The 19,158-nt window shown below is 45.4% G+C and overlaps 1 protein-coding gene across 1 annotated transcript in view; it reads left to right on the top strand.

Annotated features, from left to right (window-relative positions):
• The window catches only part of Gabbr2 (gamma-aminobutyric acid type B receptor subunit 2), a 364,313-nt gene that overhangs the window by 164,309 nt on the left and 180,846 nt on the right, over window positions 1-19,158 (top strand). Inside the window, exon 4 of the mRNA XM_010614387.3 lies at window positions 15,770-15,871. Within this exon, the coding sequence (XP_010612689.1) occupies window positions 15,770-15,871 (102 nt within the window). The remainder of the gene's footprint in view (window positions 1-15,769; window positions 15,872-19,158) is intronic.

Raw genomic sequence — 19,158 nt, 5'->3', positions numbered from 1 at the left:
GTCTTTCGTCCCCACTGAGTTAATTTTTTATATATGATATGAGGTAAGGTTCACCTTCCTTTAGAATTGGTGTCCTTCCCCACACAAAACTGGGAGAGCCTGCTTTCTGGGGCCCTTGCTTCCTGCTGCTACTTGAAGGTACTGTAGACACTGGTCTGCCTAGTTACTGCCCTGATCCTGGTCTCTGAACATACTTGGTGAGCTTCTGAAGCTCAAATAACCACAGCCCCAAGGGCCAGAGAAGGTTTTTCTCTTAAAATTCTGGCCCCTTACTGTTGTTTCATTTCGCTACAGAACAGAACTGTCTGCTTGTCCTGCTCATTGAAAATAGCCACCCTGACACTTAGGGTAGAGAACGTCTACTGATGTCCTGGTTAAAGATTACTCACCCTCCCAGGGATGGTTAAGTTTTTTAGATGAATTTTTATTGTCTCTGCTTCTCTTTATTTACTTTCTGATTTATTTGCTTCTGCTTTTATCATTAATAGCTTCCTTCTTTATTGTGCCATTTTTGTTTTAATTTCCTGATTCGCATACTTTTTTTTTTTTTTTTACTTTTTTGGTTGCTATTAAATGTTTTTAAGCAGGCAATTTTCTCTTTGATCACAGCTATAGCCAAATCCCATATTTTTATCTGAATAGTAACTCATCATCATATAAAACTACTCCATAATTGCACTTTAAGTTTAAAATATTAGGCTTCTACTTCTCTAAGTGCAAACATAGAAATGCAATCATATCTATTATAAGCTGTAGAAAATAGCACATTTATTTATTCCCCATCTCTCAGCACCTTTAATTTTGTGTTGTTATAATTTGAGTTTTTATTTAATTTTTCTCTGCATGATACAGCTATTCTTTTCTCAGTTGTACTTGGGATGCTAATTTTATCTTGAAATTTCTATAATTTTAAGTTTCAATTCATATTTACATGGTTTTAGTTTCTACTGACATATTTCATGAATGTGTCTTTTGATTTATCTCTCTGTGGCCTAAAGTACATCTTTGAGTAATGTTTTTCAGGAAGATCATATGAGTTTTATATCTAGTATGCCTTTCCATAAATCAGTTTCTCTCTGTTGCTTCTCTTATGAGTGATGAGTTCTGTGATCATAATATTCTTCCTAAAACCTCTTTAGACCTCAGTGTTGTAATGAAATCTGAGGCAGTCTGATTTAGTTCCTTTGTAAATAATTCCCTCCACACCATAATAAAAGATTGTAGGATTATGTGACTTTGAAATTAAAAAAGAAAAGATATCACATATCTGATATTTGTCTAAAACATGATTACTATTTTTACTTGAAGAATCTGGCCTTTCTCCAGGCTACAAAAGTTTTCTTCTACTATATCTTTAATTATTATTCATTTGTTCTAAGATTTTTTTTTAGAAATATTGAAAAATCTTAAGTGAGTCTCTCTGGTTTATCCTCCATGTTATTATTTCTTCTCTGGTCATTTTTATCTTAGTTCTTGTTCTCTGTCTCCAAAAGAACATTTCAAGGTCATTCTCCACAACATCCGTCAGTGTTGTTACAGTTAAATTCTTCCTTGTAATGATTTTTAAAGTTCTCATATTCAATATCACAGTTCATTTCCTGTCAATACTATCTTAATTCTGTCAGACTTCTTTTAATTCGAGTTCCCTTTATTTCATATTACATGTTAGAAATAAGGTTTTCTTTAATTTCTTTGAATTATGGATGGACACTACAATTTACTTTTACTTTCTGTAGCAAATCTTTGTAGAGATGACGTTCTTTGTCTTGTCTGTTTCCTTTATGATTAGAGTTTTTGTAGGTTCCCTGTGCATTTTAGGCCTTCCTTGACCTTCTATTTTCCTACAGCTTGAGTGAATTCTCCTTGGGTTCCCTCATTGCTTTATCTAAACACTATTTTGGATTCTTACCTCAGATACTCAGCTACAAGATAGGATGATGAAATTTCCTACTACTCACCCAGGGACAAGTAGTCAAAGGCGCTGGGGAACCATCTGGCACTGAGGCATTTTTTCTCCCTTGGTTTCTTCTCAGAATTTGTTGAACAGCTGCTAAAGATGTGGAGAGTTGCTCCTGGCCTCCTTTGATCTCCTGCCTGCAGTATCTGGGAGGTACCCAGGTCTGTGGTGGGAAATGACTTAGAGCCTTTGCTTGTTCTTGGATCTGATGGCTCTGGATGGCTGGGAGGGGGGGGTCCTCTGTGGTGAGTTCTGCACCCTTTCTATTGCCCAGTCTCTCTTGTGGTACTGGTTAACCCATCTGAGGCTGTGAGGTCAGTCCCTACCGGCATGCCTGTCCTCCCCTTCCTGCAGCACCATGCTACTTTCTCAGGAAGGGGAGCTGTGAGTCAGCCTCCAATCTGGTTCTGCTGGCACTGTACCTGGCAGAAATTCCTCAAAGTTGCTGGCATATTGATGGCACTCTTTTCCTATTTTCCATTGCTGAAGCAGATTCCCCCTATTTTTATACTCCCTTGGTCCTCTCTGTTGTTTTCAGGAGGTAGCTTAGGTGGGAGTTGGACTTCTGTGCTCAGATTTACCATTTTTCCCCAAAGTTTCATAGTTAACACTGTTTCTGATACTTTGCACTTGGTATACTCATACTGTATAGGAGAATTCTTGAGCATGTCCTATTCTGTTACCCTTTTTTAAAGTTTTTTTTAAAACATATATTGGTTCTAATTGTATCTGATTTTGTAGTTTTTCTGGGGCATATTTCTTCTTGCTCTCAAATTTCAGGTTAATATCCTCTTGGTCAAATGACAAATTTTCCCGCCAAACATGGTGGTAGTCTTGAGGCAGTGGACCAGGGACGCCTTCTCTAGCATTTTCAGCTGCATCCTGGCCTTTGTTGTATTGATGGAGCATCCCCACATCCTCCCTGCTCTGCCAAAGTTATGACCTTCAAGTGGAAACAGCAGAAACTGTCCCCTGCTTCTCAGTTCCCATCAATCCCCATCAGAAGCCCTGTGCCTCACGGAGGGCATTTCGGATTCCTTCTGGCATGCCCAATGCTCCTGCATGAGTCAGTAACTGTGGGAAGCAGGCAGTGGGGTGGGGGTTGCAGAGGCTCCCGTCTTTGCTTGGCTGCCCACCCCAGGAAGACAGCACATCGCACACTTTGCCACATCAAGTCTCCGAACAGCTGCTTCGCTGCCCTCCATGGGGAGTCACCAAGCTCCACACACCTGTTCCTCCCTGGGTGGCAAAAAGTCCTCCCACCATAGGGGCCTGTGGATCTCCTCTAGGGCTTCCTGGGATGCAAAACTGCATTCTTCTGCAGAAAGTCCACAGCCAAAATATATAAGATGATGTGCCTTCGGGGTTTGGTGACAGCAGCACTGTCATCACTGCCCTCCCTATCCCAAGCCCCACATTATGTTGTTCCCACGTCACCTTCACTGTCGGACAGTGACACTGCCACATGCAACAGGTGGAGCTTCTTCTGACCCTTTCCACAGCCTTACAGTAGGCTGCGGTTATGCCCTGTTTCCAGATGAGAAGGGGTCTCAGAAGTTTCTTTGCTCATCTGCAGCAGCCAAGCAATGGGGCCACACTGCCAGCATCCCAGCCTTGGACCACCCAACTCCAGAGTGTACTTCTCTCCACAGGCTTCCAAGAGGAGAAAATAGACCCACAGGCTGTGTCATGGGTTTAAACCAAGAGTCTGCGACCTTGCCCAGGGGCCAAATGTAGCCCCTGGTTTTATAAATAAAGTTTGATTGGAACACAGCCGCCTCCATTCATTTGCTCCTGTCTATGGCTGTTTTTGCAACATAATAGCAGAGCTAGAGTAGTTGGGACAAAAGCTACTGAAAAGCCAGAAAAGCCTAAAATATTTATCGTCCTGTCTTCCACACAAAAAAGTTTGCAGATTCCTGGTTTGTAGTATGAGCTCTCGAAAGAAATAGACTTGAAGTTAAACACTAGGCTCACTACCGTCCTGGCTGTGTGACCTTGGGTAGCTCACTCAACCTCTCTACCATGACTAAACCTTTCTGGGTCTATAGCAATAGCTAAGAGGAGTGATCTGAGGAGTGTGGCAGGACTGGCATGTAAAGGACACTTAATAAATATCAGCCCCATCATTGCTCTGACCTTTCCTACCTGTCTGAGATATGTAGCCTGCTCTACTTTTCCTTTCAGGCTTCCTTTCTGGAGTGTTCTGAAATTTCTGCCTAAGAACCCTTCCTCTTCTCTAATGCAGCACAGATGAGGTACAGATGCTTCTCAAGCCCTCCTTGGAATGCTGGGCACCCAACATTAAGCAACATACACCTCAGGAGATAAGTAGGTATCCTGTAGTCTCATGCATTCAGTCAGCTGGGGGTGCTTAAGGCAGGCCATGGTGCTGGAATCCTACAAGGACTCAGATAGGGCCTGCAGGACTTGGGCTGCTTGCTCACAACCCAGGGCCAGATGGGCATGCAGCAAGTCATGGTGTTAACTAACAGTCGTGTTGGCACTTCCAGATTTTGGTCCCCTTTGGAAAATTCCCCTTGGACTCTGCAGGTTAAATACTGGTCCCTGGAGTTTCTGGGTCCTTACTCTAAGGAAGATGCATTGAAAAAAGTGCTTTGCTTAGCAGAGCCTCCAACCTGCTCCCAGGCTGGCAGCCTGCTCAGCACTTTGGTGCAGTGTCCACCCAGGACTTGGTAGCTCACCTGCCCTGCCAACTTCCTCCGAGGACACATACTCAGCACCTTCTTCAGGAAGGGACTGGCTTGGCAGACTCTAGGGCAGGGCAAGGGCAGACCGTCTCCCCTCACCTTGGTGAGCGGCCAGAGCTGAGCTCCTGTCTGTGCACCAGTAGCTCAGACGCGGGTCTGAGGAGATCTTACTTGTGCCCTGCCACAGTGGATTCTCAGGGCTGCAGATGACTCAAGAAACTTCCCAGCCACATGACAAGAGCTAAGAAAGTGTGGTCTGAGAGGAAGAAGTGGAGAATGCTGGTGTTTAGAGGGTGTCAGGCAGCTCCTTACGAATCCAGGATTCATGAGGAAGGGGCTATTTGCCATGGGACTAAAAGGGACAGCAGGACTTGGACAAGGGAGAGCTAAGGTCAGGAAATTAAAGTGATCCTTGAAGGTTTGATTGGTGGAGAAAATGAGCTATTAGGAATATGACAAAATGTTAGGTTAAAAAAATGAGGATGTAAAATTGCTTATGCACTGATAACTTCTAAGTGAAAAGCTTTTATCTGTTGTCCCACTTAAGAACCCCACAGGAAAAAAAATGGCATATCCTGAGAGTTAAATTTTACTTTAAAGGAATTGTTTGGGGCAGGGAAATGGGAACTGTCAGGGGACTGACAAGGGGAGAGAGCTGTGTTTTTGAAGCTGGGAGGAGGGGGATGCTGGCCAGGGCCATAACCAAGGAGGAGCCACAGCAGCAGTACCCTGACCTGTACTTCTTTTTCTTCTTGCCCACTGACCCCTCCTGGGCTTCCTGTTGACCCTTTGACTCGTGCTGCAGCCTCACTGATTCTCTGGCTCCCGCTGGGGCTTCCTGGCTGACTCCTGCTGAGTTGTCCCATTGGTCCTGGACCCCTTCTAGGACCTTCCGTTGGTTTTCTAACTCCTGCTGGGGCCTCCCATTTGGCTCTTGCTGCCCTGCTGAGGCCTCCTATGGGTCCTCTGATTCCTGCTGGGGCATCCCTTTGGCGGACCCTAAGTGGAAATCGGAGGACAAATCTCTAATGATACCTTCTATAAAAGTCAAATTCCAGAGATAGAGAGGTCAGAGCCTCCTGGTGGATTCCTGTGAGGGCAAGTGGAGAATAACCAACAAAAGCATTATACTAGTCAGTATACCAGGCATATCAGTGGTTTTCCTTCTCCTCCTTTCCTCAGACTTTCAATGAAGTTTAGAAATTACATAAAAAAGTCTTGTGTCAGAAGGAACAGATAGAGCCAGCCTGAATCACTACAAGGGTTGTATCAACAGATGCATTTCTCTGGACTGCTGGATTTGCCTTTCCTTAGAGGGAGCAGCCTCATTCGAGGTCACACCCCTTTCCTCAGGGTAGCCTGTACCCAAAGATTGGCTCAGCCTTCTTGCCTGGATTTGGGAAATCTCTGCAGGGTTGCACAGCCTGACAGACCTGGCTGAGACTTAATGGTGTTTCAGTTTCTCCCTATGCCTAGTGCCACTTTCCCCAAGTCCTCCTAAAGGAGGGAGTGGTCTCTCCAGCAATCCTACAGGCGACTCTAAATCCCCTTCCTGGGGAACCTAACCAAGGACAGACTGGTGCCACACCCATCTGTGTGTCAGCTCAACCCAAATTAGTCCCTTGGCCCCAGGCCTAGGATGACTGCTCTCTTCTGACCAGGCCCCACCTCCTAACAGCATGTCCAGCTACAAATTCATCAATGGAGCAATTCTCTGATGAGCATAGCACCCATGATCCAAAAGCCCCACCTCTGAACACATGAGACTTTTAGGAGACATTATAGTCCTAAACCATAGCACCATATTTCTTTGGGACAGACAAGAGGTGCTGCCAGCTAGGGAAACTGGAACTCAATCTTGGAAGCCTCAGCAGGGGATGAGTGTCTAGATTGGGCAGGATGCCAGGCTTCTCTGTAAGAATGTGATTTGGATCAGAAGTTCCCAGGTGTATGAGTTTCCTGTAGCTGCCCTAACAAATCACCACAACTTGGGTGGCTTAAAACAATAGGAATGTATTCTCTCTAGTTCTGGAGGACAGAGGTCCTAAATCAAAGTGTCTGCTGATGGGGTCGGGCTGCCTCTGGAGTTGCTAGAAGAGAACTCTGCCTTCCCATTTCTAGTGGTTCCTTGGCTGTCAACTACCTGTCTTCACATGGCCTTTTTCCTTCTGTCCTTGCCCTTAATCTCCCTCAGCCTTCCTCTTATAAGGGTGTTTGACATTGGATTTTTCCAGGGCAATCTCAAGATCATTCAGTTAATTGCATCTGTAAAGGTCTTTTTTCCAAATAAGGTCCATCTCACAGGTTTTGAGGGGTGGTGGGACTTCGATATATATTTTGGGGTCACCATTCAACCCTCTTGCTCCACACCAAATATGCAAGTGTCTCACACACGTAGATGTTAGTGGAGTGGCTCCATATAGGTCCACAGGTGTAACCCACGAGCAGTAGCTCAGACACATATTCACTTACATTCTTATCCTTTAAAGATTTTTTTAACCTATGTTCAACTCTAGTTGTATATTATTAAGGGCTAACTTATTTTCAGAAACACGAAAACTAGGTGGCTTCATTTTTCAAAAGAACTATTTTCCTCAGTAAGTCCTGGAAAGGTGGGAATGCGATCACACAGAGAAGGTTCTACACGAATTGAAGTGCATGCCCAAAAATCTTTGAAAAGCCTTAGAGCTGAAATTGCCTCATCAACTTTTAAATTAAAAAAAACAAACAAACAAACAAAAAAAACCAAACTGTGAGGACAGTTGAGATTGTGCAAATACTCTCCTGGAATCACAGGCATTGGTGGTGAGAGGAGGAGCCTCTCCAGCATCCCAACCAGCTTCTCTCTGATGACAAAGAGCTCACTATTTATCAGAACCACCTCCTCTGTCATTAGAAATGTTTTGGCTTGGGGTCAAAATCTGCTCACCTGAACCATCTATCTGTTGGTTCTCCCACTGCCACAAGGGTGCCCAGAATCACATGTCCCGTGAGAGCTTCTCAGTGACAGCTCTTCAAGTTTGAAGTTGGTCACCACTTCCTGCTTTGGTCTTGTCTTCTCCAGGCTAATTTTTTAATTAGCTTAAATTAATGGTGGTTCCTGGGGAGCTAGAGCCCCAGTAAAAGTGACCTGAATTATTCAAAGATTCGAGTGTTTCAAATGCCTGTTTATCCTAATTAGCATCTTAGCTATATTGATGCCCTCTGCCTCTAACGAGCCACATTTTAACATGTTCCATATTTTAATGGATTTTACTTGAATGAACTGTTTAATCAAGTGAAGACACATTTCATGAATGAATAGAAGCAAATCTATAATTATACCCTTTAGTCAGGTAAAAGGAGTGACATTTGCACAAGTCAGGGCTATATATAGTGAGTGCATTTGAATGACAAAGTAGGTTACCTAGCTTCCATAGGAGAGCTGGGAATTTGCTCTGCTCTGGAGTTCATTTTGTAACCTAATTAGAATTTTCAAAGAATTGTAAAGTGCATTTGGCACAGTCCTTGTTCTGCTCATCTTCACCCTGGTCTCTGCCTTGCTGGAGGACTCCTTAGCTGGTACAGTGGCCTCATTAGGGAAGGTGTCCAGGGAACCATGGCCACAGGGGTCTCTGATACTCTTCGCAACCTCCAGTCATTGGCCCGCTTGGATCATATGGTCTGAACTTGGTAACTTGTCACTATAATACTATTCTGCTTCTGCTTTTCTCATTTTCCTTGCTTAGTTTTGTTCCCTTGTCTCCATTCTCCCTTCTGACATTGTCAGGATCTACTTACAATGTAGGGGCTGGGAATAGAAGAATGTGGGATTCAAGATGAGCTGTACCATTTGGTTGGAGCAGGAGATGGCAGGGGAGGAACCAGATGACCAAATGTACAATGTCAGCCTCAGGGAAAGATGGCACCCTGGACCTGAAGAAAGTGGGAACAGATGACTTGTGGTCTTCAAGCAGACTGGCCAGCCAGCTGGAAGTGTGATGGGTTCTGCTGTTTTTGCCCCTATAATCAGTGGTTACCAACTTTAGCTGGATATTGGAGTTGCCTGATGATCACCAGTGATGCCTGGGTCCCGTCTAGGAGATTCTGATTGAGGGGGTCACAAGCATCCCCCATTGTTTCTCAGATGCAGTCTTCAGGCAGATGCAACCAGCATCTTGTCTATAGCCTCATGGATGAGCCAGAGCTGGAGCCACCCATTCTGGCTCCCCATTCCTCACTCATAGAGAGACCATAGTTGTTTACTGTTTCAGTTGCTCAGTTTTGAGACAATTTATTACACGGCAGTGGAAGACTAATACAGATTCTTACTTGCCTCAGATGCTTCTCCAAGTTGGTCACCTCCACCATCTTTTCTTCATCCAGCCTCCAGAATCTGTTACCTGGATTAGTGCTGTGGTCCCCTTGCAGCTTTCCTCTTCCACTAGTACCACAGAAGCCTGAGTTATCACTTCAAAATGAGGCTCTAATTGTGTTGCCCTCTCACCCAACACCTCATCATGTCTTTCCATTGTGCTTAGGGTAAAGACCAGAATCTTCCATATAAATTGTAGGGCCTGTATGGTCTACCCCATCTATTATCCTCATTTCAATCCAACATCCTCCCTAAACCCCTTGCTTTGGGCTCTGCTTTTACTCTAGCTATAACATTACTTTAGTTAACCTACCGCTTCCCTCCCCTACAGGACTTTAGCACATGCTGCTCCTCAGGCTGGAATCCTTTTCCTTGATATATCTCCTGGCCTTGATCTGACTCTGTTACAGACTCTGCCATGAGCATCCTCCTGAACTTGAGAGCCTTTGTCTCAGTAGATACTTAAAACATTTTCCAGAGACATCATCTGATGAATGTTTCTCACCCTTATTAGTCCATGGTAATTAATAATAAATATTTTACTTAACATTAGAGGCCTAGTATTACCTCACGCAGTGCCTGGAATAAAGACTTTGCTATTGTGAGTGAGTAAATAAATGAATGAATGAGACTGGTAGAAGCAAACAGATCCCATTCTTTAAAATACAGGGCAGTAGATGGCTGTCCAGGAAGTACTGAAGCCCAGAAGCCAAGCAGTAACTGGTTGTGAGATGGAACTACAGCCCTGGGAGTGAAGCACAAGATCAGAGCTCTGTGAAGACCCCTTGCCAGGCCAACAGGGGCCCATGCCCTTGTTGGCTCCTGACCTCAGATTCTTTAAATCACCTGGATGGAGGACAAGAGTGTCCAGGCCCAAGATGGGGGTATCTGTAAGGGCAGAGACTTCATTGGTCCTACCTGTGGACAGCAGGGAGTAGCTGGGGATCATAGCCTGGCAGGACCTGTAGACATGGGACTCCAAGGCAAGGATAGCATGGGTGGAGACCATACAATGACTCACATGACAATGGGGGAGGGCAATGAGGTAGCTTGAGAAGGGACCTGGGATACTTCCAGACCGAGAGTAGAACCAGCAGTGTCCACAGCTGTATTCAGTAGTGAGATGTAGACTTCAGAGCAGGGGAGGCCATGTGGTGGTATGGCACTGTGTTCTTAGGCATGGCATGGTAACCAGATTCCTTCATAGGATGGGGACCCAAATAGACTTAAAATGGATCACATGGACTTATTTGTGCTGAGGACTCTCCCACATGCGCCCTCCACCACCAAATTGAATCCCCTGTGGATCCACCTTAATTTGCCTTCATCTTTTCTGCTGTTCCCCTCTTCCTCCTCCCCTGACGTCTTGCTGCATGTGGATGGAGATCAGCTGCATGGCAACAGCTGCATGTTGCCATGCTTAGCGTGTAGATGAAAGTTTGCACTCAGTCATCTGGAGGAGCAAGGCCGCTGTGATGGCCTAACTGGTGTCTAACTGTCAGTCTCCTCTTGAGGAGGGAGGAAGGTGGTGTACAGATGTGCTGGTCTCTGTACTGAGATGATGATCTGACCTGGCGGCATTTACTCTGCTCAGTAGGAGGAGGGCTGTCCCCAGAGCTCCTGGCTTTCAGCGGAGCCACCAGCTGATTCTTCCCTCTCTTGTCCTTTTGAAGAATGTTGGCTTTCCCTGGAGCTTGAAGTCTTGCCTTGGGATCTTCAATTCCCAAGCTGCTCAGGAGCCTCAGGAATGTGTGCTCACCCTTTGTGAGCCTTACTGTCCTCAACTGCCCCATTGATGGGTCGTTGTTCTTATCCTAGCCACACATCTCTCTTCGAAGCAGGATTCAATTTGTCACTACCCCTGATAAAAGGCAATCAGAACTGAGACCAGCACCCCAGGTGTGGTCTGAGAGGGACTAGAGAGGTGATGTCTCCTCCTTTGTTCCAGAAATTATGCCTTTTGAAATGTAGTTCCTAGTCCTACATACCTTTTCAACAATGGCTTTATTCAGTTAATACATTACAGTCTTCAGTCGTGACAGAGGGGAAGTGGCTAAAATTTGCTTTTTGTACCATCAATCATGACTTATTTAATTTCTCTTGTTTCCTTTAGAACAGTGGGTCTCAAGCTTGAGCATGCATCAGACCACCCGGAGAGCTTGTCCCAGCACCTCCTGGTATCACTTCACAGCCCCAGTCCTTATCCATTCTTGAGGAGGGTTAACAGCTGTTGTCCCCAAGCCTGTTGAATATTGCTTATTCCTGTGGCTCTTCCCCATTACCCCTTTCTTTTCAGTGGTGCCAGATGACTTCTGTGGCTTCTTAAGGATTTGTTCCTGTGGCTGGGCCTGAGTTCTCTGTTCTAAGGCAGGGAGTCTCCCCTAGACTGGCCTAGAGGCCCAGGCCTGTGGCGAGCCCAGCTTCCTCACCTCCCTTCCAGCAGCTCTGGGTAGCTGTTTACAACCTTCCACACCCCCTGGGCAGCCTTCCCCATCTCTCTCCCCATCCCATCAGCACCTGTCTCCCTCCCTCTACCCCTCCTGGCATGTCCTGGGCCTGTCCACAAGCAGACTCCTAGTGGCTGATCACTTGGCCCAACTTGCAGATCAGGCTCCAGGGGACCCTGCATTTGCTTGAGTGTGCCTGTGAGCATGTACAGTTGGTCCCCAACTGGGATGGTTGGGTTGACAATTTTGGGGCTTTGTAATGATGCGAAAGTGATTTGTGCCAGGGATGGTGGCACATGCTGTAATTCTTGTACTCAGGAGGTTGAGACAGGAGAATTGCTATGAGTATGAGGCTATCCTGGGCTCTATAGTGAGTTCAAGACCAGCCTGTGCTACAAAGAATGACCCTGTTTCAAAACAACAGCAACAACAAAAAAGTAATTCCTATTCAGTAGGAACCATGCTTGGAAGTTTTGAATTTGGATCTTTTCTAGAGATACTAGTGTGATTCTTATGGTGCTGGGCACTAGCAAAGCCCCATCAGCAATGTGTTCCTAGCGGGGGATACAACTGACACTCTACAGTGTCTTGTCTGCCAAGTTAGGATGCTCAGAGAGCTAGGTGTATTTAACCCATTTTTTTCCTTAGGCTGTTTTAAACTTAGGATGGATTTTTTCGAGTGTAGCTCTATTAGTGTCAGCTTTCTGATGCTGTGACCAAATTCCTGAAAATGACAATTTGTAGGAGGAAACTTTTTTTTGGCTCACAGTTTCCGAGGTTTCAGTCCATGAGCCCTTTGCTCCATGTGTCTAGACCTGTGGTAAGAAACATCACGGCAGAAGGGTGTGGGCCAGGAAAGCTGCTCACCTCATGGCAGCCAGGAAGCAGTGAGAAAGCAAAAGGGCCAGGGAGTAAGGGGCTGGGAATGCGATATCCCCTCCAAGGCCTGTTCAGTGACTCACCACCTCCAACTGACCCACCTCCCTAGCTGTCCCTAGCTGTGAACTCTTCAGTAGATGAATCCATTGATAAGGTTCAGACCCTCCTGACCCATCACCTCTCTTGGCCCCATCTCTGAACCTGCTGCACTGGGGACACAGCTCCCAATATATGAGTCTTTGGGAGACACTTCAGATTTAAACCATAACATTCTCTACATTTTTATTTTCTTGGGGATTAAGGATTACTCATTTCCCAGAGGAATGTGTGTTTTGGCTTTTATAATGGAGATGAACGCAAACATAGAATTCCCATTACAGAAATGCAGTTTAGAGCAAACTGTGATTAAATATTGGCTCCACGAAACAAGAGATACCTGAAGGTCTAGAAGGGAACCCAGGAGTTTGTAGGTTTGCTTGGTACATTTTTCACAAGTATGCTGAAGGATTGTTCTGTCTTCATATGGGGGGGGTGGGTTTTCCCTTGTGAGGAAGATCAATTACATTTTTTCTTTTCCATGCTTTGGTTACCTTAAAATGCCATTTATCGCTGATGGCCTCTGTTTGCCTTCCCTGAGAAGTCCATTAGAGTACATCCTTGAGCCGAGGGCAGGCTCCTTGGTGCTGGAGAGATGGGCAGTGACTGACTGCTGGCACTGACCACCTGTTCTGCCCTCTTCTGATTCACTGGGTCTTGGAAACATCCACATCTGGCAAGGTCCAAAAGAGCCATCCTGGGAGAGCGGGAAGGACACTGGATTGGGACTCAACCCTCTGTTTCCTCATCTGTGAAATTAGGGGTGGATGGAAGGGTCTCTCTCCGGTGTTGTATTTGTTTGCTTCAGTCCTGATTGCCTAGAAAATATTTTATTCTGCCATATTTATAATACAGTTTTCATGTACACACCACCCACATACACACAGATAATCTAAGCCCTGATTGATGCCTTATGCTTGGAAATGATCATTCCAACTTTTAAGCAGTATTTAGAACTAAGTTGACAAAGCTGTTCTTATACTCAGTATTTCTGCTGGGCCTTGAATCAATCCTGGGAGTTATTTGCTGTTTTGTCCCCACTGTTCGGGTGAAAAGGCTGAGAAACTCAAGAGAAGTCCAGTGGTTTCTCTAAATGTGGGGGTCAAGCAGGTGGAGAGCCAGAGCACGGCTGCACCTGCCCATTGGCCAGTACCTTGAGCTGTGTTGCCCTCCACCTGGGACACATGTGAATAAGTTCTGTGTTTAGCCACTACTGTCACTCCGCCACACCCCCAGAACACACACAACTGATCCTGGAGCCCCACTTGCATCCAAAAAGCTGGCAGAAATAAACTCTAATGGAAAATGCAATTTTCTTCAAACAATTTTCCATCAAAATAGAACTGAAAACTATAGGTGGACAAGATTCACCCTGCCAGTGACACCTTCTTTCCTTTTACAAAACATTTATCACAAAGTATTTCAAGCATTCAGAACAGCACACAATAAAATAAACTCTCAAGGACTTGCTAGCGGGAATTAATAAATGTTCACATTTTGCTCCACTTGCTATCCTGTTTCTTTTAATGAAATAAAATATGGCAGATCCCACTGATATCTCCTTTGTTGCCCTTCCTTGGTGGTGGCTTCCTGGTGGCCAGTGACATTTAAGGCCAGATTATTCAGAACACTTTGATACATACATTAGAAGGATCTCCTGACTGTTCAAATAAGAAATGCCTTTTTATTGTGGTAAAATATACACAACACAGAATTTACCATTTTGACCATTTTTAGGTGTGCAGTTCGGCAGTACTAAGTACATTCACACTGTTATACAACACTCACTGTTATCTATCTCCAGAACCTTTTCATCACCCCAAACTGAGTCTCTGTATCCATGAAACACTGACTCCCCATTCCTTCCTGACCCTGGTACCTGGCATCCATTGTTCTACTTTTTGTCCCTATGAGTGTGATTACTCTGGGTACCTTATTATCATTGGAATCATACAATATTTATCTTTTCATGTCCATCTTCTCTCATATAGCACAATGTCCTCAAGGTTCATCCACGTTATACCATGTATCTGGATTCTGTTCCTTTTTCAGGCTGAACAGTATTGCACTGTATGTGTAGACCACAATCTGTTTACTCATCCGTCCATCAATAGACATGTGGGTTGTGTCCACCTTTTGGCATCTGTGAATAATGCTGCTATGAGCAAGTATCTGTTCAAGTCTCTGCTTTCACTTCTTTTGTGTAGATACTTAAAAATGGAATTGCTGGATCATTTGGTAATTCTTGTTTAACTATTTTGAGAAGCTGCCATTTGGTTTTCCAGAATGATGTGCCATTTTACATTCCCACTGGCAATTTTCAAGGGTTCCAGTTTCCTTTGCATCCTCACAAACATTTGTTGTTTTCTGTTCTTTGATAATAGCTATCCCTGGGGGTGAAAAAGAGATGATTGTAAGGATTATCTTAAATAAGAAGGAACAGAGACTTAGGGAGGTAGAGGGTCAGAGATGGGCCAAAGTCACAAGCAAGCTAGTGGCAGAGCAAAAGGAGGAAACTGGATCCCCCACATGGCTCCTTCTGCTAAAACACAAAGTCAATTTTCTATTGGTGACTAGCGCAGGGTGCCTAGCCATTGCTGCAGGCTGGACATGGACTTGATTTATTCAGTTGGATCCTTATTTTGTAAAATAAATAAAAAAACAAACCTCAAATAGTATCAACATTAAGAAATGTAGGGGGCTTCATATTAAAAAAGCTTAGATTTCTGATTTCTCCCCTCAAAAAGGGTGTGATCCCATGTCCATGTTATAGCATGACAATTGAATGACAACTGACTTTAGAAGGCATGTGGTCACCAGTTCGCTCCCTGACATCCTTCCTCACTGGCTGTTTCATGCTCCGGCTGGTCCTAGTGATGCTGGAGTTTGCAGCCTTCTGCTTTCCGGGTACACAGATGTTAGTTGTCCTGTGAATCAGAACTTAACAGGCTAATGCAATGCCTTTATTCTTTCCTGTATGCTTCATTATCTCTCTCAATGCCTTGGGTATTTCTTTGCTATAAAAATGAAATAATATTGTAAATCCACAGTGCAAATTATGAACAAAGACATTAGCTGAGGCAGGATGATGTGTTGGGGAAGCATCAGCCAGGGCCTTTTCTTAGTCTATCCGAGGAAGTCCATAGGCAACTTTAGCAGGCCCTTTCCTCCTGTCCAGGTGTCAGTGAGTGACACTCCCTCATATTATCCATGGAGCAGAGAAAATTGCCTTGTCCACTTGAATTGCTTCCCCAGAATGACCCTGCTGGATAGCTCTCTCTGTGACCACCAGTACACCCACCCTCTGCCTTCTCTTTGCTGACAGGTGAGGAACGACCTGACTGGGGTGCTATATGGTGAGGACATCGAGATTTCAGACACTGAAAGCTTCTCCAATGATCCCTGCACCAGTGTCAAAAAGCTCAAGGTAAGCACAGCTTATTTGGAAGTGGGGTGCTGAATGATAGGCAGATGGAGATGCTTTTGGGTTTCCCAAGTCCCCTCACTATGAAACAACCTCAAGTTCATATCAATCTTGGCATCTCAGACTTAGCTGAAGTCCTACAGGCTCTGGCTTTCCAGGGCTTAGTCCCTCCCTTACTTGCTGTCCTGCCCTTGCCAAGAGTGCTGACCTCCAAGTACAACACATCTCTTAGAGCTTCCACAGAAATTCTCTCAGCCTCATCTGGAGAGAGCATGGTACAAGTTATCATCTCTATGCTGAGGTGGCTTTGACAGAGGATCTCCTTTGCCCAAAACCAACAGCAAATACATATTGTTTTTGGGACTGAAAGCCCAGGCTCCTGAACCCATCTGGTGACAGTCGCTGAGGAACAGAAAGATTCAACCAGAAGTCCCTGTAGTTGTAAGTAGATTTCTAACTTTCCTTTATCCATTCTTTACACAAACTTTCTCAAATACTTTTTATGTGCCAGCTCCTCCCCTGGACTCAAAGACCAGTCTGCCATTCAACCTGTCCTTGTCCTCAGTGGCTCACATCATGGCCAGGAAGACAGACACCTCTCAGGGAAACCTGGAATAAAGGGACCTGGGAACAAAGACAGGAAGTGACTCATCCCACCTGGAGAGAGGGTTTAGAAAGAAGGGACAATATTCCAGCCAGGTCTTGAAGGATGCACCTCAGGGCAGGGGAGGGATGCAGATCAGAAAGTAGGCAGACCTGCTCCTCTGTGCTTGGGAGCCACAGGAATTCCATGGAGCTTGCCATATCAGGGAGGATGGAGAGGGAAGATTCTGAGGATAGAGTTTGGGGCCAGTTCCCAGCAACAATGAAGGCTGAACTAAGACATTTGGTCTTTTATCCCAGGGCAGTGGGGAACTCCGGGAGGCTTATACATGTGTCATCAGAGCTGTGAACTTGTTTCTTCTTCCATCCCCTCAAGCCCACATCATTGGCATGGAGACCCCAGACACCAGCTGTTGGTGTGTCCCTTCTGACTTGGGCAGGTCCCAGCTTACATCAGTCAGAGCAGATGGCAGTTTGGGGCTGTCACTTCCAAGTCCCTCAGTTGGTAGATGGAGTGCCAGAAGCCCAGAGGCAGGGAGCAAGGGAAGCAACACTGTCCTCTTCTGGGCAGAAATGGGGCCTCTGGTCACATGTCAGCCCCAGGAGCCTCTACAGACAAGGAAGCAGCAGCCAAGAGAGACCCCGTGGGTAGCCCAGATAGCAGGAGCTGGCTGTACCCAAGCTCTTCCCCTGTGGGGCCGCAGCTGTCCAAAGTGAGGGTGCAGCCTAGCAGTGTGAGGCCTGGAGCACTCAGGGGTGGGCAGCCAGGCTGGGGAGAGACTTGTGCTGCTCCGACATTCCCCTGCCACACACAGGGTGTCTCCCCTGGGGTGGGCACTTGAAATAGCTCCTGGTTCCCAAGGCCCAGCAGAGTTCTGAGGGCTTTCAAGTTTAAAGCGCTTTTGTACATGGAGCAGAGGTAATAGTTGAAAGGCTGCAAGAAAATGAGACTGAACCAGATGTTTTGTTCATCACTCAACCAGCTGAACCAATGTTGAAGGATCATTAATGATGACAAAAATAGCTGGCATTGGACCAGGGCCAGGTCTGGAGTGGCACCCTTGACCTTTACTCTCTCATTTCATCCTCTCCACAGCCTACAAGGGAGGGCATTTTTGCATACCCACTTCATAGTGGTGAAGGAAACATCCCAAGGTAGCCAGTGAGAAGTGGCGAGCTGGAATTCAATCAGATCTGGGTGATACACCGCCTAGCTGTCCCCACTGCTCTGGAGATCCTGAGAAAGGATTCCAATATTCTGTGGCCCGGAGGGCAAGACTGGGGTCAGATGTGCTGTCTGTTGGCCAAGGCTTCCCCCACACCCACCTGGATCCTTCGGACATTCTTTTGGTTTTTTGTTTTGTTCTTTTTGAGACAGGGTCTCACTATGTAGTTCAGACTGACCTGGAACTCACTATGTAGCTCAGGCTGGTCTCAAACTCACAGGAGGTGATCCTCCTGCCTCAGCCTCCCATGAGTGCTGGGATTACAGGCATGCGCCACCATGCCCAGCCTTCTTGCACTCTTTGGGGTCTTTTCTCAGTCGGCCTTCTCTGGCCTTCTCTGGTGCTTTCTAATTAAAATCCTTGCTCCTCAAATTCCTACTTCTCTCTTTCTGCTAATTTTCTCCATTTCCTGGGTTGACATCTGTATTCTTTTCCTGGAGCTCTTGTAACAAAGGACCATAAACTAAGTGGCTTAAGATAATAAAAATTTATTCTGTCCCAGTGCTAAAGATCAAGGTGTGGGCAGGACCATGCCCTGTTGAGGGCTTTAGGCTCTCCATGCCTTTCTCTTGGCCTCTGGAATCACCACAGTCTCCTAGCTGCATCTACGCATGAGGCCCTTTCCCTCTTCTTCACATTATTCTCTTCTGAGCACACTCGGCAAGTGGGATTAAGAGTCTACCCTATTCCAATATGGACTCGCCCTAACTGATTACATCCGCAAGAACCTTGTTTTCAAATAAGGTTGCCTTCTGAGGTTCTGGGGGTTAGGAATTAACATGTCTTTGAGGGGAACATAATTCACTCCCATTACAATGTGTGACATACTAACCACTTTACTACACTGCGTTAGCATCTGTTCCCTCCCATTCAAATGTAGCACCAAGATGCGGAATTTCTGCCTGTGTGTCACTGTTTGTTTCCCATCACCTGAAACCAAACCTAATTTTCTCAACATTCCATTGAGTGTGCATGAATGAAGTACCAAGTCTGAAGAGACAAAGCAATAGAGGACACCTGGACAAAATACTCAGGAAAGAAAGGGTGGTAAGTTCTGCAAAGTGCAGAATAAAAGAAAAGTGCTGCTTTATTATGGGTTAAGATGGAGAAGGAGATAGAGAGGACAAAAAGGAAAACTAAATATCAGGTGGCGGAACAGGAATCTGCATTAGAGGCAGTTGAGAGCAGAGTTCAAGCCAAGGAAAATAAAAATCAATGAGGTAGAGAGCAATCTTGAGATGTTTTCTCCAAATTCAGAGGAAATGGTGAAAGAGATCAATCCAGTAAGAGAAAAGGTAGCAGAAACTAGGACACATGGAACAGTATCAAAATCAAAGGGAAAATAGGTACCTCAGTAGCAACAAGAGTTTGGCTTCTTACACTATTTTCCAATTTAAAAAAAAAGCAAGGCCACTTGGAGAAAGGGCTGGTTCTATGGAGCTGGAAATATGCAAGAAGATT

This window comes from Fukomys damarensis, unplaced genomic scaffold (genome assembly GCF_012274545.1).
Source record: "Fukomys damarensis isolate Sample0158 unplaced genomic scaffold, DMR_v1.0_HiC HiC_scaffold_36, whole genome shotgun sequence".
Lineage (NCBI taxonomy): Eukaryota > Metazoa > Chordata > Mammalia > Rodentia > Bathyergidae > Fukomys > Fukomys damarensis.
Note: the sequence above shows the minus strand (reverse complement) of the source record. Positions and strands in the feature narration are given on the sequence as shown.